The 17,500-nt window shown below is 48.7% G+C and overlaps 1 protein-coding gene across 1 annotated transcript in view; it reads right to left on the bottom strand.

Annotated features, from left to right (window-relative positions):
* Positions 1–17,500, bottom strand: part of patj (PATJ crumbs cell polarity complex component) — a gene marked incomplete at its 5' end in the record, with an annotated part of 52,485 nt that overhangs the window by 7,485 nt on the left and 27,500 nt on the right. Inside the window, 4 exons of the mRNA XM_034583725.1 lie at positions 420–683; positions 891–966; positions 4,118–4,209; positions 4,579–4,775. Of these exons, the coding sequence (XP_034439616.1) occupies positions 420–683; positions 891–966; positions 4,118–4,209; positions 4,579–4,775 (629 nt within the window). The remainder of the gene's footprint in view (positions 1–419; positions 684–890; positions 967–4,117; positions 4,210–4,578; positions 4,776–17,500) is intronic.

The raw sequence follows: 17,500 nt of genomic DNA, 5'->3' as shown, positions 1-17,500 counted from the left end.
TCAAATCTGTTGTGGGTTAAATCATTTCCGTGAACGTGAGAGAAGATGAAAGACAAAATCCTTGTTTAGTGTAAAAATGAATTTTTCAGTTGAGTGGAGGTTGAAAACGAGACGTTTGTGGTAAAACTGGATTCTCACTAGAATTCATGTCTCCAGACTCCAGGATGTTCCCAGTGTCTGAACCCCAGTGGTTCGGAGTGTTGACTGGAAATAAAGACGGACGACGCATCTCTCGGTAGAATATCCCCGATTCAAATTATGACCTATACTGCAGCCAGCCACCAGGGGGCGGCCAGATGATTTGGCTTCACTTTTGGGAGCTGTGATGTCGTCCATCGTTATTTACGGTCAATGGTTCGGACCAATCAGGATCCTCGGAGGTAACAGTTCATTAATGAGCAGATGAACGAGGGCAGCACCTTTCTGAGGGCGTCGGCCTCGCTCAGACTCTGGGGGGCGCTCACGCTGCTTCTGTTCCTGTTGTGTTCGGCCTCATCGTTCGTCTTGTCCGGTGGCGACGGGTCCGTCACTGGGACCACCTCAGCTTCACCGCACAGGCTCACCTGTGTCTCAGATGAAGAAGAGGAGGATGAGGATGGTGGTGGCGGGTGGAGCACCAGGCTGTCGGGGGGGCACGGCCCGTCTGAGGGGGCGGGGACACCAGGGGCAGCTGGAGAGACGCACTGCAGAGGGCGATGTTGCTCAGTGAAAGTTACAGTGTTGATTTAACAATATTCACATTAAAGCTGCTGAACTGTGCTCAATGGTGTCCACATACTTCTGGCCATGTGTGAGTATCTGTGTGTGAGTATCTGTGTGTGTGTGTGTGTGTGTGTGTGTGTGTGTGTGTGTGTGTGTGTGTATTTGTGTTCAGGTGTGTGTGTCATTACCTCAAGGCTGAGCACAGGGGGAGGAGGGGGAGGAGGGAAAGGGGGGACAGCCATCTGGTTTATAGCATCTTCATTTCTACAGAGGGTGGGAGGGGGGGGGGGAGGAGATAAGGGGATGAGATCAGAATTTGCTGCATCATGAAAAAAGAAAAATGTTCATTTCCTTAGTTTTAACATTGATACACACACACACACACACACACACACACACACACACACACACACACACACACACACACACACACACACGTCAGCTGCTGCAGGCACACAACAGCTGCAGTGACACAACTGACACAACCACAGACACACTGACTTAGACACACAACACAGCAGGAGTTTGTCGTGAGTCACTGCCAAGAAGCTACGACACAAACGACCGGATGTTCTGGACGTTTCCACTGAACGACGACGCTGCAGATTCGTTCTGTTGTGAATTGAGTTCCGGCGACAACCGGTCAAATGTGGAGAAAGTCAGACTTGAGATCTGATGTTCAGGACGAGCTGCCCACGTTAGTCTCCCTGAAAACTTCAGATCCAGACGTCGACTAAAATCCTTCATCTGCTTCAATATAGAGTTAAAAACCAGGAGATCTAAAAAGTGATTCGTAAACATGTGACTTCAAACTGGATAAAAAGTCACTTTTGACTTTTCAGACAAACGCTGACACACGCACAGAGGATATGACGCCACCGACAGGCGACCACATGAAACACAGCGCTGCCTCGATTCAAACTAAACTATAAAATATAAACCACAGCCCTGATGATTGGACACAATTCAATGAGGAATCACAAACGTTTCTTTATTTCATTTCTCTTTGTCATGTTTTGGTTTCAGTGTCGAGTTTTTCCATTAAAGTCGAGTTAAATAAAATGTTTACATTCAAACAAACATTTCTTCAGTACGATTCATTCATGAGATTCCTGCACGGATCAAGATGGTTTCACCAGCAGGGTGACACTTAACCGTTCCCGTTTCCATGGCGATGTGTCGGGAGGCTCGGGCCCTGTCGACATCCCATTGCTCATTGCCGTGGCGACCTTTACCCAGAGATAAATCATTCAGCGGCGGCCTGTGGACACGACTTTAACGAGATTCTGTCATCTGGCTGAACACAGCGCGAGCGGCGGCGTCCTCCTGCCCCGGCACGCCGGCCGGATTCAATCAGAGGAAAAAATTAAAAACCCTCAGCGAGCCGCAGGTGCACAGAGGGAATCATGGGAGGAAACACACGACCTCCACCAGGTTCTAACATCACGCCGTCGGACTCTGATCGATGTGGTTGAGATGCTCATGTTCCCCTCAGGGTGATGATCCTCTGACCTTTGACCTGTGACATCATCAGGTCTCATTAGAATATCGGCTCCTTTACGACGGAGACGATTATTTGGTTAATGATCAAATAAAATCTGTGTCCTCAGCTCTAATGAGCTCAGTTGATTTAAACCTCACTGAGAAACAGAAACACAAATAAAGTTTGTTGTTCCACATGATTTACTGTATTTTATTTAAAACATAAATTCATGTTGTGTTGTTTTTTCTAACGTCTTCATTTCTCAGACGCAATCGTTTCATCTGAAGATTTTTCTGCGACGCTGAGTAGAAAAGTGGTGCTGATGAGACGCAGCGAGCTGGTTCCAGCTCAGCGAGCACGTTAACGACTTGTTGTGATTTACGTTGGCGTTGACAGGCGGGCGTCTCATGAGCCTTCATCCTGACGCCATGACAACACAATGAGCATCAGTCACAGCGAGTCTCACTTCGGACTGACACGCTCATCTGTCTCTATTTGTCAGGACGGGATCGTCTTCAGCTGCAGGTCTCACGCACGCTGCATCACAACAGTGATTTCACACTTTAATTCTTCACGTGTTTATGATATAGTGTAAAGTGTCATTGGGTCTAGAAAAGGCAGAAATATGAATTGTTGTTGATGTCATATGGAATAATCTTATTTACACACATGGTGACGATGATGAGGAAAAACTACCTTCAGCTTCAAACTGTTGGTGAAAGACACGATCAGGTCAAATACAACTTTTATATCAACGAGCATCCGATCAAACAGAATAATACCAACAAGGAGGAGGCCCCTCCCCCCAACTCCTCTGGCGACTCCCTGCTGAATAAAAACATGATCAACTCTGCAGATAAAAAGAGAAACTCCGGTTTCATCATCGACCGGTGGAGTAAATCCTGTCTGACGGAGAAATGACGGAGGAAACTCTTAATGAGGCCGTGGTGAAACACAACAGCTGCTCACTTCACAGCAGCTGATCTACCCTGCAGGAGGAGGAGGAGGAGGAGGAGGAGGAGGAGCACAGTTTAATCCTCTGGTATCTGCATCGAGCAGGACAAACCTGCAGGTTATAATCTGAGACATATGACTGGTCAGGTCATGTTTCAGTGACCTTCATCTTCCCACTGACCAGCTCACACCCTCAGGTTCAGCCTCTGGTAAAAGGAGACGTCGTTACAAAAAATGAATTTACACCTTCACTCATGTTCAGATGAGACTGAAACTTAACTTCAGGGACAGAGTTAGACCCTGAAATGAGGAGGACAGAGGACATGCTGATGTGGAGGGAGCAGAGACGTGTTCAGAGACAACGTGAAACTCTTCACCAGCTGATTTCTGCTTCTCCTTCTGCACTGATTCACTTTTATCTGGATTTCTCGGAGTCTCCAGCTTGTTACACTGACGGAGTGAGAACGAGACGCCAGCTCTCACCTGATTCTCTCTGACTCGGATTAAATCAACCTCACGTTGAAATCAGAGCGACAGAATATAGAAGAGCAGAACTAATGAGGGAGTGAAGAAGAACACTCCCTCTTTCTGAGGTCCTGAAGAAAACTGATCCAAATTGGACATGGTCTATACTTAAGTAAAAACATCTGTAAAAGACACTTTCTGGATTAAATTCAAGTTATCTTGCTAATAAATGCAGCTGTTGGCTAATTAGCCACAACTAGCTGCTAACACATGAGGCCTTAGCAGTGGTTCTGTGAGGAGCTAACGTGCTAACGTGCTAACGTGCTCCACAGACTGTAAATAAAGAAACAAACATGACTGCATCACATTGTGAACCAATGAGAAACTGCTTTACTACGTCTCCTGTCTCAGACGTCAGTCGCCTTCTTGTTCACGAGCTCAGACCAAACCGACGAGTCCTTTAAACAGATGCACGTGTTTGCTCTGAATTCCCAGCATGCCTTGCAATCCTACCTGAGCAGGATGAGTTTCACCTTGGAGCCGGCGCTCTTAATGATGGCCGAGGCGTTCTGGTGACTCCGCCCATAAAGAATCTGGTTGTTGATCTGCCAGAAAAAAACAGAGAATGTTTTTCTTTATTTACACAAATAAATCAGAAGAAATCACCAAAATCAGTAAGTGTGAAAAATCATCACTTTAAAGTCACTGATTCCACCAAACCAGACTCACACGTGTGTGTGTGTGTGTGTGTATCTTACTGTCTGTGTGTATTTTATAATGCATGTATTGTAGTGTGTTGTGTATTTGTTCCTCAGCATCTATTTTTCATGGCGTCACTTGCTCACTTGTTTACAGATGTTGTGGTGTTGTTTATCTCATGTTCGTCATGTGACGTCATGTCACATGATCTGATGGGATGTCACGTGATGTCATATAACAGGTGACACTGTGATGATGATCTGAACGTTTCTAACCTCCAACAGTTCATCTCCAACCCGGATGCGTCCGTCTCGAGCCGCCGCTCCTCCAGGACTGAGTCCAACCACGAAGATGCTGAGGCGGGAACGATCCCTGTTTCCTGCCAGACTGAGACCCAAACCCTGACGCTCCTTCTCCACCTCCACGCACAACAGCTCCCCCTGCAGGTCTCCGTAACGCTCACACCAGCGCTCTGCAGCAGCAACAGGAAGAGGAACAGGAACAGGAAGAGGAACAGGAAGAGGAACAGGAACAGGAAGAGGAAGAGGAACAGGAAGAGGAAATGTCAGGTGGAGAGCGAAAAATCACAAAAACAAAACATCTCAACAGGAACTTTTTTACGTGGTTTTTCCTTCTGAGAAAACAGACAAAACTGTGGAAAATAAGTAAATAAATAAAAAGTGACTCCAGGTAGGAAAGAGGAGGAGGAGGAGGTGCTGGTCTGAGGAGAGAAGAACAGACATGAAAGATGAGTATATAAGAGAAGACTTGGAAGGAGGAGCGAGGAGTTAGGAGAAAACAAGAGGAGGATTTAAGAGATGCAGATAATTAAATAAGAAGAGTGAGAGGTGGAGGATTAAATTCAGTGTCAAACAAAATACTGTTTAATCGTCTGTGAAATAAACCGTGAGTGAAATATAAAGCAGATTCAAACAGAGACTCGGCTCCATCACTCTGAACAAACATGTTCACACACGACAAAGATAATCAGCTCAAACTGAATCCTGAGAAAAACACAGATTCACTGTCAAAGATGTTTCTGTCATTTCAATCAGTTATTTGATGATTTAAAAACAGGCTGAGACGTCCTGATTGGTCAAGTTCCTATCAGAGTCGGACAGCTGAGGCCGACTCCTGATTGGTCGAGCATGTGTATGGGCGGGGCCTCTACATCACAGCTCAACCCCACGATCCCTGCTGCACAGACTGACTGCAAATGATGTCATCACCACAAGATGGCAGTATTTGTATTGGATATATTTTGGCTTCAGTTCTGAAGAAGTGGAGACGGGTTTCGTTTCAAAACTCCAGTACTTGGTACCGTGCTGTGACCGGGTCGGGTCCAGTCTACATCCAGGACATGGTCAAACCTCACACCCCAGCCCGTCCACTCCGCTCTGCATCGACCAATCAGCTGCTCCCTCACTGCGAGGGACAGCTGTCACTCAACTACATCACCACTGTTTCCTGTCCTGGCTCCTAAACGGTGGAACCAGCTCCACATGGACATGAGGACAGGAAGTCCACACATCTTCCTCCAGACTGAAGACACTTCTCTTCAGACTGAAGACACTTCCCTTCAGACTGAAGACACATCTCTTCAGACTGAAGACACTTCCCTTCAGACTGAAGACACATCTCTTCAGACTGAAGACACTTCCCTTCAGACTGAAGACACTTCCCTTCAGACTGAAGACACATCTCTTCAGACTGAAGACACATCTCTTCAGACTGAAGACACTTCCCTTCAGACTGAAGACACTTCCCTTCAGACTGAAGACACATCTCTTCAGACTGAAGACACATCTCTTCAGACTGAAGACACATCTCTTCAGACTGAAGACACTTCCCTTCAGACTGAAGACACTTCTCTTCAGACTGAAGACACTTCTCTTCAGACTGAAGACACATCTCTTCAGACTAAAGACACATCCCTTCAGACTGAAGACACTTCTCTTCAGACTGAAGACACATCTCTTCAGACCACACCTCAGATAAACAAACAAACACAAAACCCTAAAAAACACCACTATATTCAGAAGCACTTACATGTCACTAACTTATAGAACTTTGTAGTTTAGCTTTTTTGAAGAAATTGTACTTTCTCTATTCTTGTTGCTCTGGTTTGTTCCTCATGGTTGATGCACTGATTGTGAGTCGCTCTGGAGAAAAGTGTCAGCTCAATGTAATGTAATGTCGTGTGTTGTCGTCTTTTTGTCTATGGTTGTGTTTGTGTGTGTGTGTTGCACAAAACACACACACACTTAATGAGGTGTAATAGTTTTCTTCTGACAGGAGGTGTGTGTAGATATATTTACTAATGGGACATAAATCCTTGTCTCGTGTGTGTGTGTCCTTCAGATGTTAATGTATTATGGGGGGGGACTAACACTCAGTGGTGAAGGACAAAGAGGACACACTGATGGTTACACTTCCTGTTTCGGAAGACGTCTTACTTCTCTACCATGTTTCTGATCTTATACTGTTATTTCACGTTGCAGTGTTTGAACCAGTGTTTTCAGTGCAGCAGCTGATCTGGAGCCAGCTTTTAGGATCTAGTCCACGTTGAAGCTTCTGCAGCTTCCAGGACGAGAGAAGACGTGAGAGGATAAATCATGTGACTAATACAGAAACATTTCCCTGGTTCTCTCTGGTGTTTGACAGTTTGTGTTGAGTGTGATCGTCCTCATGCAGAGAGACTGAAACCAGCATGTAGGCCACAGACACACACACACACAACAAACATCTGGTTCTCTGTGTACAGAGGGCACAACATCTGGTTAGAGGTCATCCGCTAAAAATAATGTTACTCCAGGTAAGACTGCAGAGTAAAGGCATATGAATGCAACACACACACACACAGACACACACACACACAGCAGTGTGTTGACAGCAGTGGGTCCGTCTGTCACACACTGATGAACACTGTCATTCTAGAAAACCCTGCAGTGTGTTTATGTGCTCCGAGCAAGGTGACTTGTCCCAGTAAATCAGTGCACACACACACACACACACACACACACACACACACACACACACGCACACGCTCATGCATGTCATGAATACAACGGCAGAGAAAGTAGCTTCCCTCCAGCTACGTCTACACTGTGTGTGTGTGTGTGTGTGTCTTAAATGAATCACCATGTTCTAGTAGGAGCTGGTAATGTGCAGATTGACCCGAGTAGAGGCTGAATCACACACACACACACACACACACACACACACACACACAATAATTAGCCTGACCTGTCCGAGCTCATCCTCGTGTTTTGAACATGATTCACCTTCACGTGTTTTTTAGAATAGAATCAGAAGTTTTAGTTTTTCAGTTGAATGATGGACAAGAGAAGTTAAAGTTAAAAACAGACGCAGCAGAACCAACATCAGTTCTCACACACACACACACACACACACACACACACAGAGCTTTGTAGATAAATGTTGTGATGGACTAGAAGTTAACCACACGTGGTCTGAGATGTGTCAGCAGCAAGTTTAAGTCTTTGAGTGTCCGTCTCTTCTGTGAACTTCCTGTTTGTAGGGTTTGTGTTTCCTGTTTTATTTGTGTCTGTTGGGGGGGTTTGTGTGTCACTCGTGTCTCGTTGGTCCACCAGTCCTCAGTGTATTTATATCCTCGTGCTTTCAGTCCTCAGAGCATCACCATCGTTCTCTGGGTTCTCGTTAGTTTTCCGTAGTTTCCAAATGGATTTTAGATTTGTACCTGCTCACCAGAGGTTTAATTTGTCTGTTTGATCGAACTCTTTGGTGTCTGACTCTGGGTTTTCATTAAATCACTCAAACTGAATCATCCTCTGCTCCTGAGCTCCTCCCTTGTGATTTCAACAAGCTGATTGTCAAAGTAATGAAGTGAAAGCAACGAGTGTCTGGACGACAGGAAATGTTGAGATGATGTTGAACAGGGACATGAAGTAAACACCTGAATGAACCTGGGTCATTCTACTGAAGCTTCAGTGAAGAGAAGGTTCAAGTGAAAGAGACAAAGAATCACATGGAGTATAGAGATACAGTCCAGTGTGTGTGTGTGTGTGTGTGTGTGTGTGTGTGTGTGTGTGTGTGTGTGTGTATGTGTGTGTGTGTGTGTGTCTGCACAGAAGAACAAGGTGATGGCAAGGTGAGACACGCTAATCACATTTACTTATCTCTCTCACACTCACACACAGGTTTAAAGAATCTTTAGCCTCTCGTCCAGATTTGTCTGACGTGGCTTTGGACCAGGTCCTGGTCTGATGTCGTCTTTACAACAGTAAATGTCTCATACAACTGAGAATTGTTCGTTCAGCAGTTTAAGTCATTTTACTTCCAAAGAGGCTTCAGCATCGTACGAGCTGAGAGCGACACACACATTTAATATTTAGTTCTGATGTGCCACAGTCCGACAGTGTGTAAGTGTGAGTGGCAGTCACAGGGATGTGGCCTGGAGGGTCAGAAGCTGTGGTTTACCTCTGTGTGTCTGTGCAGCACAGAAAAGCCTGAGAGCTGAAGTCATGTGGAAAAAACAGCAGCAGCACAAACCCTGATTCTATTGAATCTGTGAGTCAGTGCGTGATTTACCTCACAGCTCTGACTCCCTGCTCCTGTCCTCTGATCGTCTGTGAGACATCAAACCTCCAGATATTTGTTGTAAAGAAATGTCCTCGGGAGGAGAAGGTTTATTAAAAGACTGGAGAGGGATTTTTATTTTCATCTTCAGAGCTTTAAGGTCCCTGGAGTCACTGCATGTTTATTTTAGGGTGTTTACAGTTTGAGAAACTGTGTCAGTGACGACCACCTTCCCCGTCTGGTTGTGAGGAAAGAGAGACGGAAGAAAAGAAAGAGAATCAGAGCGAAGGACAGAAGGAGGAGGAGCAGGAGGCTGAAAAGATGCGTCTCCTCCCTCAGTATGAAGCAGTGCTGCAGTCGCTCCTGGAGGTCACTGCAATGCAACAGTAGCTCAGTCTGCTGCTGCTGCAAAACACACACACACACACACACACACACACACACACCCCTCAGAGGAGGTGGCATTAATCTACTCCCCACAGCCCGAACTGGTCCAGATAACAACAGACTGGAGGCAGCAGAGAAAAGCTCCAGAGCCACAGATCAGCTGACGTCACGTTTCTGATTCGTACTTTTTATTTTGAGGTTAGTTAAGTTAAAACATCGGCTTCAGCGACAACACGAGAACCAAACAGTTCCAGGAATATATCAAGTAACTAAAGAGTCTCGATTGCCCCCTGGTGGCTGGCCGCAGTAAAGGTCATTAACTCCTCCTCCATGTTAGCAGATGGGACATGGACCAAACTAAAATATCAAAGTAGACGTTAAATAAATGTTTGTAAAGATGTTTCTGTCGTTTCAGGTCGTTCTCATCTCTCTGATGTTTGTTCAAGTGTTTGGTTTGAATCAGTTATTTGATGATATAAAAACACTGACTCCTGATTGGTCAAGTTCCTATCAGGGTTATAATTTAACAGGAGGAAGTGGAGCCACACGCCTTTGTTTACAATCACAAATCTTTACAGTCTATGATTTGCTCACACAGCAGGTGACAACTCATGATTCAACGTGTCATCATGTGATCAAAATTACAACCTGCGTTATGCACGTTTGTAAATTCATGTTGATCATCACAGGTAACGAGAGCGTGACCAGGAGCGTGATCGGGAGCGTGGCCAGGAGCGTGATCAGGAGCGTGGCCAGGAGCGTGACCAGGAGCGTGGCCAGGAGCGTGATCGGGAGCGTGGCCAGGAGCGTGATCAGGAGCGTGGCCAGGAGCGTGATCGGGAGCGTGATCGGGAGCGTGACCAGGAGCGTGACCCGGAGCATATACCCGGAAGCGTGACCGGGAGCGTGACTGGGAGCGTGATCGGGAGCGTGACCAGGAGCGTGATCGGGAGCGTGACCAGGAGAGTGACCCGGAGCATATACCCGGAAGCGTGACCGGGAGCGTGACTGGGAGCGTGATCGGGAGCGTGACCCAGAGCGTGACCAGGAGCGTGATCAGGAGTGTGGCCAGGAGCGTGATCAGGAGCGTGACCAGGAGCGTGATCCGGAGCGTGACCCGGAGCGTGACCAGGAGCGTGACCCGGAGTGTGGCCAGGAGCGTGATCAGGGAGCGTGACCAGGAGCGTGACCCAGAGCGTGACCAGGAGCGTGACCCGGAGCGTGACCAGGAGCGTGACCCGGAGCGTGACCAGGAGCGTGGACCCGGAGCGTGATCAGGAGCGTGACCAGGAGCGTGACCCGGAGCGTGACCTGGAGCGTGGCCAGGAGCGTGATCAGGAGCGTGGCCAGGAGCGTGGCCAGGAGCGTGATCTGGAGCGTGATCGGGAGCGTGACCAGGAGCGTGATCAGGAGTGTGACCCGGAGCGTATACCCGGAAGCGTGATCGGGAGCGTGACCAGGAGCGTGATCGGGAGCGTGACCCGGAGCGTGACCAGGAGCGTGACCCGGAGCGTGACCGGGAGCGTGATCGGGAGTGTGGCCAGGAGTGTGGCCATGAGCGTGGCCAGGAGCGTGACCGGGAGCGTGATCGGGAGCGTGATCAGGAGCGTGACCCGGAGCGTGACCCGGAGCGTGACCCGGAGTGTATACCCGGAAGCGTGACCAGGAGCGTGACCAGGAGCGTGACCCGGAGTGTGGCCAGGAGCGTGATCAGGAGCGTGACCAGGAGCGTGACCCGGAGCGTGACCTGGAGCGTGGCCAGGAGCGTGATCAGGAGTGTGACCCGGAAGCGTGATCAGGAGCGTGACCGGGAGCGTGACCCGGAGCGTGACCCGGAGCGTGACCAGGAGCGTGACCCGGAGCGTGACCAGGAGCGTGACCCGGAGCGTGATCAGGAGCGTGACCAGGAGCGTGACCTGGAGCGTGACCTGGAGCGTGATCGGGAGCGTGATCAGGAGCGTGGCCAGGAGCGTGATCTGGAGCGTGATCGGGAGCGTGACCAGGAGCGTGATCAGGAGTGTGACCCGGAGCGTATACCCGGAAGCGTGATCGGGAGCGTGACCAGGAGCGTGATCGGGAGCGTGACCCGGAGCGTGACCAGGAGCGTGATCAGGAGCGTGACCCGGAGCGTGACCAGGAGCGTGATGGGGAGTGTGGCCAGGAGTGTGGCCAGGAGCGTGGCCAGGAGCGTGGCCAGGAGCGTGACAAGGAGCGTGATCGGGAGCGTGATCAGGAGCGTGACCCGGAGCGTGACCCGGAGCGTGACCCGGAGCGTGACCAGGAGCGTGATCGGGAGCGTGATCAGGAGCGTGACCCGGAGCGTGACCCGGAGCGTGATCAGGAGTGTGACCCGGAGTGTATACCCGGAAGCGTGACCAGGAGCGTGACCAGGAGCGTGACCGGGAGCGTGATCGGGAGTGTGGGCCAGGAGCGTGATCAGGACCAGGAGCGTGACCCGGAGCGTGACCAGGAGCGTGACCAGGAGCGTGATCAGGACCAGGAGCGTGACCAGGAGCGTGACCCGGAGCGTGACCCGGAGCGTGATCAGGAGCGTGACCAGGAGCGTGACCCGGAGCGTGACCAGGAGCGTGGCCAGGAGCGTGATCAGGAGCGTGATCAGGAGCGTGACCAGGAGCGTGACCCGGAGCGTGACCCGGAGTGTGGCCAGGAGCGTGATCAGGAGCGTGACCAGGAGCGTGACCCGGAGCGTGACCAGGAGCGTGACCCGGAGCGTGACCTGGAGCGTGATCGGGAGCGTGACCTGGAGCGTGGCCAGGAGCGTGATCAGGAGCGTGGCCAGGAGCGTGACCCGGAGCGTGACCAGGAGCGTGATCAGGAGCGTGACCCGGAGCGTGACCTGGAGCGTGATCAGGAGCGTGACCAGGAGCGTGACCCGGAGCGTGACCAGGAGCGTGACCAGGAGCGTGATCAGGAGCGTGACCCGGAGCGTGACCCGGAGCGTGACCTGGAGCGTGGCCAGGAGCGTGATCAGGAGCGTGGCCAGGAGCGTGGCCAGGAGCGTGACCCCGGAGGCGTGACTGGAGCGTGGCCAGGAGCGTGATCAGGAGCGTGGCCAGGAGCGTGACCCGGAGCGTGACCAGGAGCGTGATCAGGAGCGTGACCCGGAGCGTGATCGGGAGCGTGACCAGGAGCGTGATCAGGAGTGTGACCCGGAGCGTATACCCGGAAGTGTGATCGGGAGCGTGACAACGTTCAGCAACCAACCAGCTGAGTTGAGATGGGCGGGCTCCATCTGGAAGCACAGGCGCTCACAGAACGGAAACACAATCATCACTTCTCATTCTTCATACCATCTAGATCTGGCTTCTTCCTCTTCCTCCTCAAACTGAACTTCAAGATGAAGCAGCGAGTGTTGAGGACGTGTTGACAGAACGTGACTTTCAGGAGTCTGGGCCCAGTGTGTCGCTGTGACCACAGAAGGTTTACCTTGTTTCTGATATCACCTGATGAGCAAACTGAAGTTACAGATATGTATGTTATAACAAACCTAACTGGTGATACTGGTTCAAATATGAAGATGAGTTTAGAACCAGAACGTGTATGTTGGATAAAGAGGAGTTTGATTGTCCCGCTGTCATTTGTATTTATCACACTGCAATATTAAATGTACGTGTCTGGACAAAATATATTTTTGTAATATTTAGGTGTTTTCATATGGTGTTCTTTAAAGGATAATGAAATATGAAATAAAGATTATTGGACATGCTGCTGTCTTTATCTGAACATATGAAGTGAGCTTCATGACAAACTGCTGAAAGGATTTTACACAAGGTTTCACTTCTGGAACAGAACCTGGACGTTCGGTTTCAGTCCGGTTCTATTTGTAAAGAACGTGTCAGAGAAAAATATTTCAGCTTCAAGCTCACAAACAAAAATACATGGAGACAGATATTCAATGTGTGTGTGTGTGTGTGTGTGTGTCAGGAGGCTGAATGAGTGATGCAGCATAACCTGGGGAGGCGCCAATTAAGTCACTCTGCACTAGTCATCAACACACACACACACACACACACACACAAACAGGTGGGTGCAGACTTCTACACATAAGGGTTATGCTGCATTGTTTTGTTGAGTGCTTGTTTGTATATGTATGTGTGTGTGTGTGTGAGTGTGTGAGTGTGTGTGTGTGGAGCAGACAGACACACACAGACATGGAGACAGGTTAAAGGTGACCTCTACCTGGACTTGATACACTGACAGGAAACACAAACAGTCTGACGTTTCTCAGCTCAGCTGTTCACACTGAGGCAGCAACGAAACCACCAGAACACACACACACACACACACAGACACACACACACACACACACACAGTGAGAGAGCATACGAACCCGGTGGCAGCATCGTCCATGCTTCAGTCTTCACACTCAGAGATAAATCCACGTGTGTGTGTGTGTCGTCTCAGTTTCAGGTTTGCTGCAACGGTCCGATATCCAGAAAACAAGATTTGTGTGCATGTGTGTGTGTGTGTGTGCATGTGTGTGTGTGTGTGTGTGTATGTGTGCCTGCTGACTGCCTTGATACTGAGGCAGTGAGCGACGAACAGCTCTGTTATACACTCCAACCTTGATTACACTCTCTCTCTCTCTCTCTCTCTCTCTCTCTCCTCTCTCTCTCTCTCTCTCCCTCTCTGTCTCTCTCTCTCTCCCTCTCTCTCTCTCTCTCTCCCTCTCTCTCTCTCTCTCTCTCTCTCTCTCTCTCTCTCTCTCTCGCTCTCTCCTCCTGCGGCTCACCCCTCCTCCCCTTCCTCTCTCGCTGATTTCCCTTCTCTCTCTCTCCCATCCATCTTTCTCACTCCATCAAAATCGCTTCTCCCTCCTCGCTCTCTGCCAACCCTATTCTTACAGATTCATTACTGCTATAATGAATCTGCTGAATCTTACTGCTGTAAAATAAATCTACAAACATGATTCATTCCGTCTTTCAGGCAACTGGACTTGTTGCAGTTTCACGTCTCATGTTAAGCTGCTTCAGACCTGAGCTCCTCAGTTCTCTGGATCTTCTCTGGAGGATCAGTTTGTCTTCCTCCTCCTGAGCTCCTGTATAAAGTGTAGATCCAGGAGCAGTGTGAACAGCAGAGGATCCTCCACTGATTCACTGAGTGAGTGGGGGGGGGGGGGGGGGAGGAGCTTCTAACACGGGACACACAACATGAAGAAACTAAAACAAAGATCTCTGGTGAAGAAGTGCTGACACACACGATGAAGACACAGACAAAGATGTGAAGAGAGTTCGTGGTGATCAGAGCTGAAGGTGTCAGGTGATGTCAACATGATCACATGACCTCTGCAGCAGAGGTCACACGTCACTTCCTGTCTCTGTCTGCTGCACCCGGCTGCCCCCCCCCCCCTGAACCAGGAGGAGGATCTGATGCTGTGAACGAGTCTGTGCAGAAAACCTGCTGCTGAGTTGTTCAGCTGGGAAACACAAACTCTGGAGGTCATTCACACTGACTGATCCAGGTATTTAAGCTCAGTGGATGTTGATGTTAGCGTTCGTGCTCCTGGCTGTTGTATCGACAGGCGTTAAAGAGTCGCTGGAGTCACCTGAGGTCGAAGGTGAAGGATAAGAGACGTAGACCTCATACCTCCACTAAACCGTCCTGAAACCAGTGATGCCTGAGCCTCTCATCACTCAGATCTGAAGAAGCCTCTTGGATGAACATCTTGGAGGATTTCAAGAAACCATCAGTTAAATCGATCCCAGGAATCCCAGGAATCTGGGGAATCTACAGTGAAAGGTCAAGAATCTCCTTCCATAGGCTCCTCAGACACATCCAGGTCGGGAAACACCAACAACATCCAAAACCTTCTTCCACTTCTTCAGTCACCTCAATCATTGGAGACAGGCGCCCTGAAACTGAATTTCTGAATTCCTGAAACCTTGTCTGAATATGAAGGTCAAGTGGTTTAAGAACTTGGGAGACTGACGAGAACCGTTGCTTCAAGTCAATTAAGTACTGAATCCTCCACCTGGAGGATGCATGTGCAGTTTTTGCCATTGTAGTGTGCGGCCACACAATTGTTGGAGGGAACATGGACGTCTACACAGAACCTCATGTGATCACTGTGATGCTTGTGTTCTCGTGGATGTGTTAAGTAAAATGCTTGCTGAGGAACCACCTCATGAATTACACAGGAGCTTTCTGGAACCAGAATCCTGAATCCTTCGAAAGCCTCCGACATCTTCATCTGGATTCTCCTTCAGGATAAACCTTGGGCCTCATCCAGGACTTCCACACCCTCCTCACACCCTCAGGAATGTTAACTGCTGACGTCCACAAAAGACACGAAGACGTGACATGAAGGAAACTCCTCAGATTTCCTCTTCAAGGACTCCTGGAGCTCCTGGAGACCACGAGTCCCTGAATTAACAACCGCTGCTTTGAGGATTTGCATTTTCAGCACACAACATAAATGATCCACTAAATACGGACATGATGAGTGTGTGTGTGTATAGCCGTAATCAAGGGGGGGTGGCGGAGGATATATAAGGACAGGAATCAGAGATAGACTCTAATCTGCATCACCACACTCACATTAATGAGTCTATAGGGAGCCGTAGCTTATTGATCACACACACACACACACACACACACACACACACACCACACACACACACAGCAGCTGTGATGGTCCACTCATCATCATTCAGACCAGCACCTCCCCCTCTGCCTCGTCATGAGTCACAATCAAACACACCCGAGCCACATCCTCAATTAAGATCATTTACACAAACACAAGATCTGTGTGTAATCTCCTGCTGTTGTTCAGGATGACTGAGAGAACTGTGCATGTTCAACTGGTTTCCAGCAGCAAGACGGACAGACGGGTTCATCACCATTAAATCAACCAATCAGATCTTTGTGTTCTTCCAGTTTCACGTCCGTCACGTGTTAAAAACCTCATCAACACGTCCCTCGCTCACTGGGAAGCTTCCACACATTGTCCTGCTGTGTTCTCACTCTTTTACCCAGAGGCTGCAGGAGAAGATCCAGAAAATGTCCAGAACATTGAAATTTGTTCTCACATACAACCTGCAGAACATATCAGAACACGTCGGGAACACGTCGGGAACACGTGGGAAACGTGGGAACACGTGGGGAACACGTCGGGAACACGTCGGAACACGTGGGAACACTGGGGAACACTGTGGAACACGTCGGGAACACGTGGGGAACACGTCGAAATTTGTCCTAATGATGCCTCCTGAATATTTCCTCTGGACGTTAAAAACCTGTAGCCCTAGTTTGAATAATTTCAGGTTCGCTGTGGCATTTATTTAATTATCAGTGTCAATTTAATTATCAATTTTCCACCAAATAATTTGAATTTGTGTCGCCAGTTTGTTGTTCACGCGTCACGAACATCTGGTCGTTGTATACATCCGCGCTCGGTTCTGCCTCTAGAGGAATTCCCCAGTAACACATTCCGCCGATTGTTTACATGAACCCGATTAAAAAGCATCGACATCTCCGAGCTTAACTTTTGACCTTATGCACTTAAAGGTCAGATATTTCCCACAATGCAACTGTGGAGATATCTCCCTGCTCCTTAGAGTTAATTGGAGCATCTCGATCGACGTGTGTTTTCAGTCAGTGAGAATGTTTGAACACTATAAAGGTTTATGATGATGAACAAGTCCTGCAGCCTAAAGACCCATCAGATAAAAACTGGAGTTAAATCATCTTTTACACATCATGTGCTCGTGTTCACTGCAGAGCTGTGATTCCCTCAGAAGGACAAGAACTAAGACCAGCACACAACAGCTTTTCCTGCTGTGACCTTCCTGCAGCCTCTACAAGAACAGGGCCAGTGCCATGAACAAAAGAAGAGGAAAAAGAAATATGAACATGTCAAATATGAGACAGAGTCTAAAATCAGTCTCAGGGCAGAAGCAGAAACCTGCAGCAGGTCAGTTTTCACACAAGACGTTTTCAGACATAAAATCTGGAGAAGTGCTGCAGAGTTAACCCAGAGTTAACCCAGTTAACCCATAGTTAACCCAGAGTTAACCAGAGTTAACCAGAGTTAACCCAGAGTTAACCAAGAGTTAACCCATAGTTAACCCAGAGTTAACCCATAGTTAACCCAGAGTAAACCAGAGTTAACCCATAGTTAACCCAGAGTTAACCCATAGTTAACCCAGAGTAAACCAGAGTTAACCAGAGTTAACCCAGAGTAAACCAGAGTTAACCCAGAGTTAACCCAGAGTAAACCAGAGTTAACCC

Source organism: Hippoglossus hippoglossus, chromosome 4 (assembly GCF_009819705.1).
Source record: "Hippoglossus hippoglossus isolate fHipHip1 chromosome 4, fHipHip1.pri, whole genome shotgun sequence".
Lineage (NCBI taxonomy): Eukaryota > Metazoa > Chordata > Actinopteri > Pleuronectiformes > Pleuronectidae > Hippoglossus > Hippoglossus hippoglossus.
The sequence above is the reverse complement of the archived record's forward strand: the minus strand, read 5'-3'. Positions and strand labels throughout refer to the sequence as shown.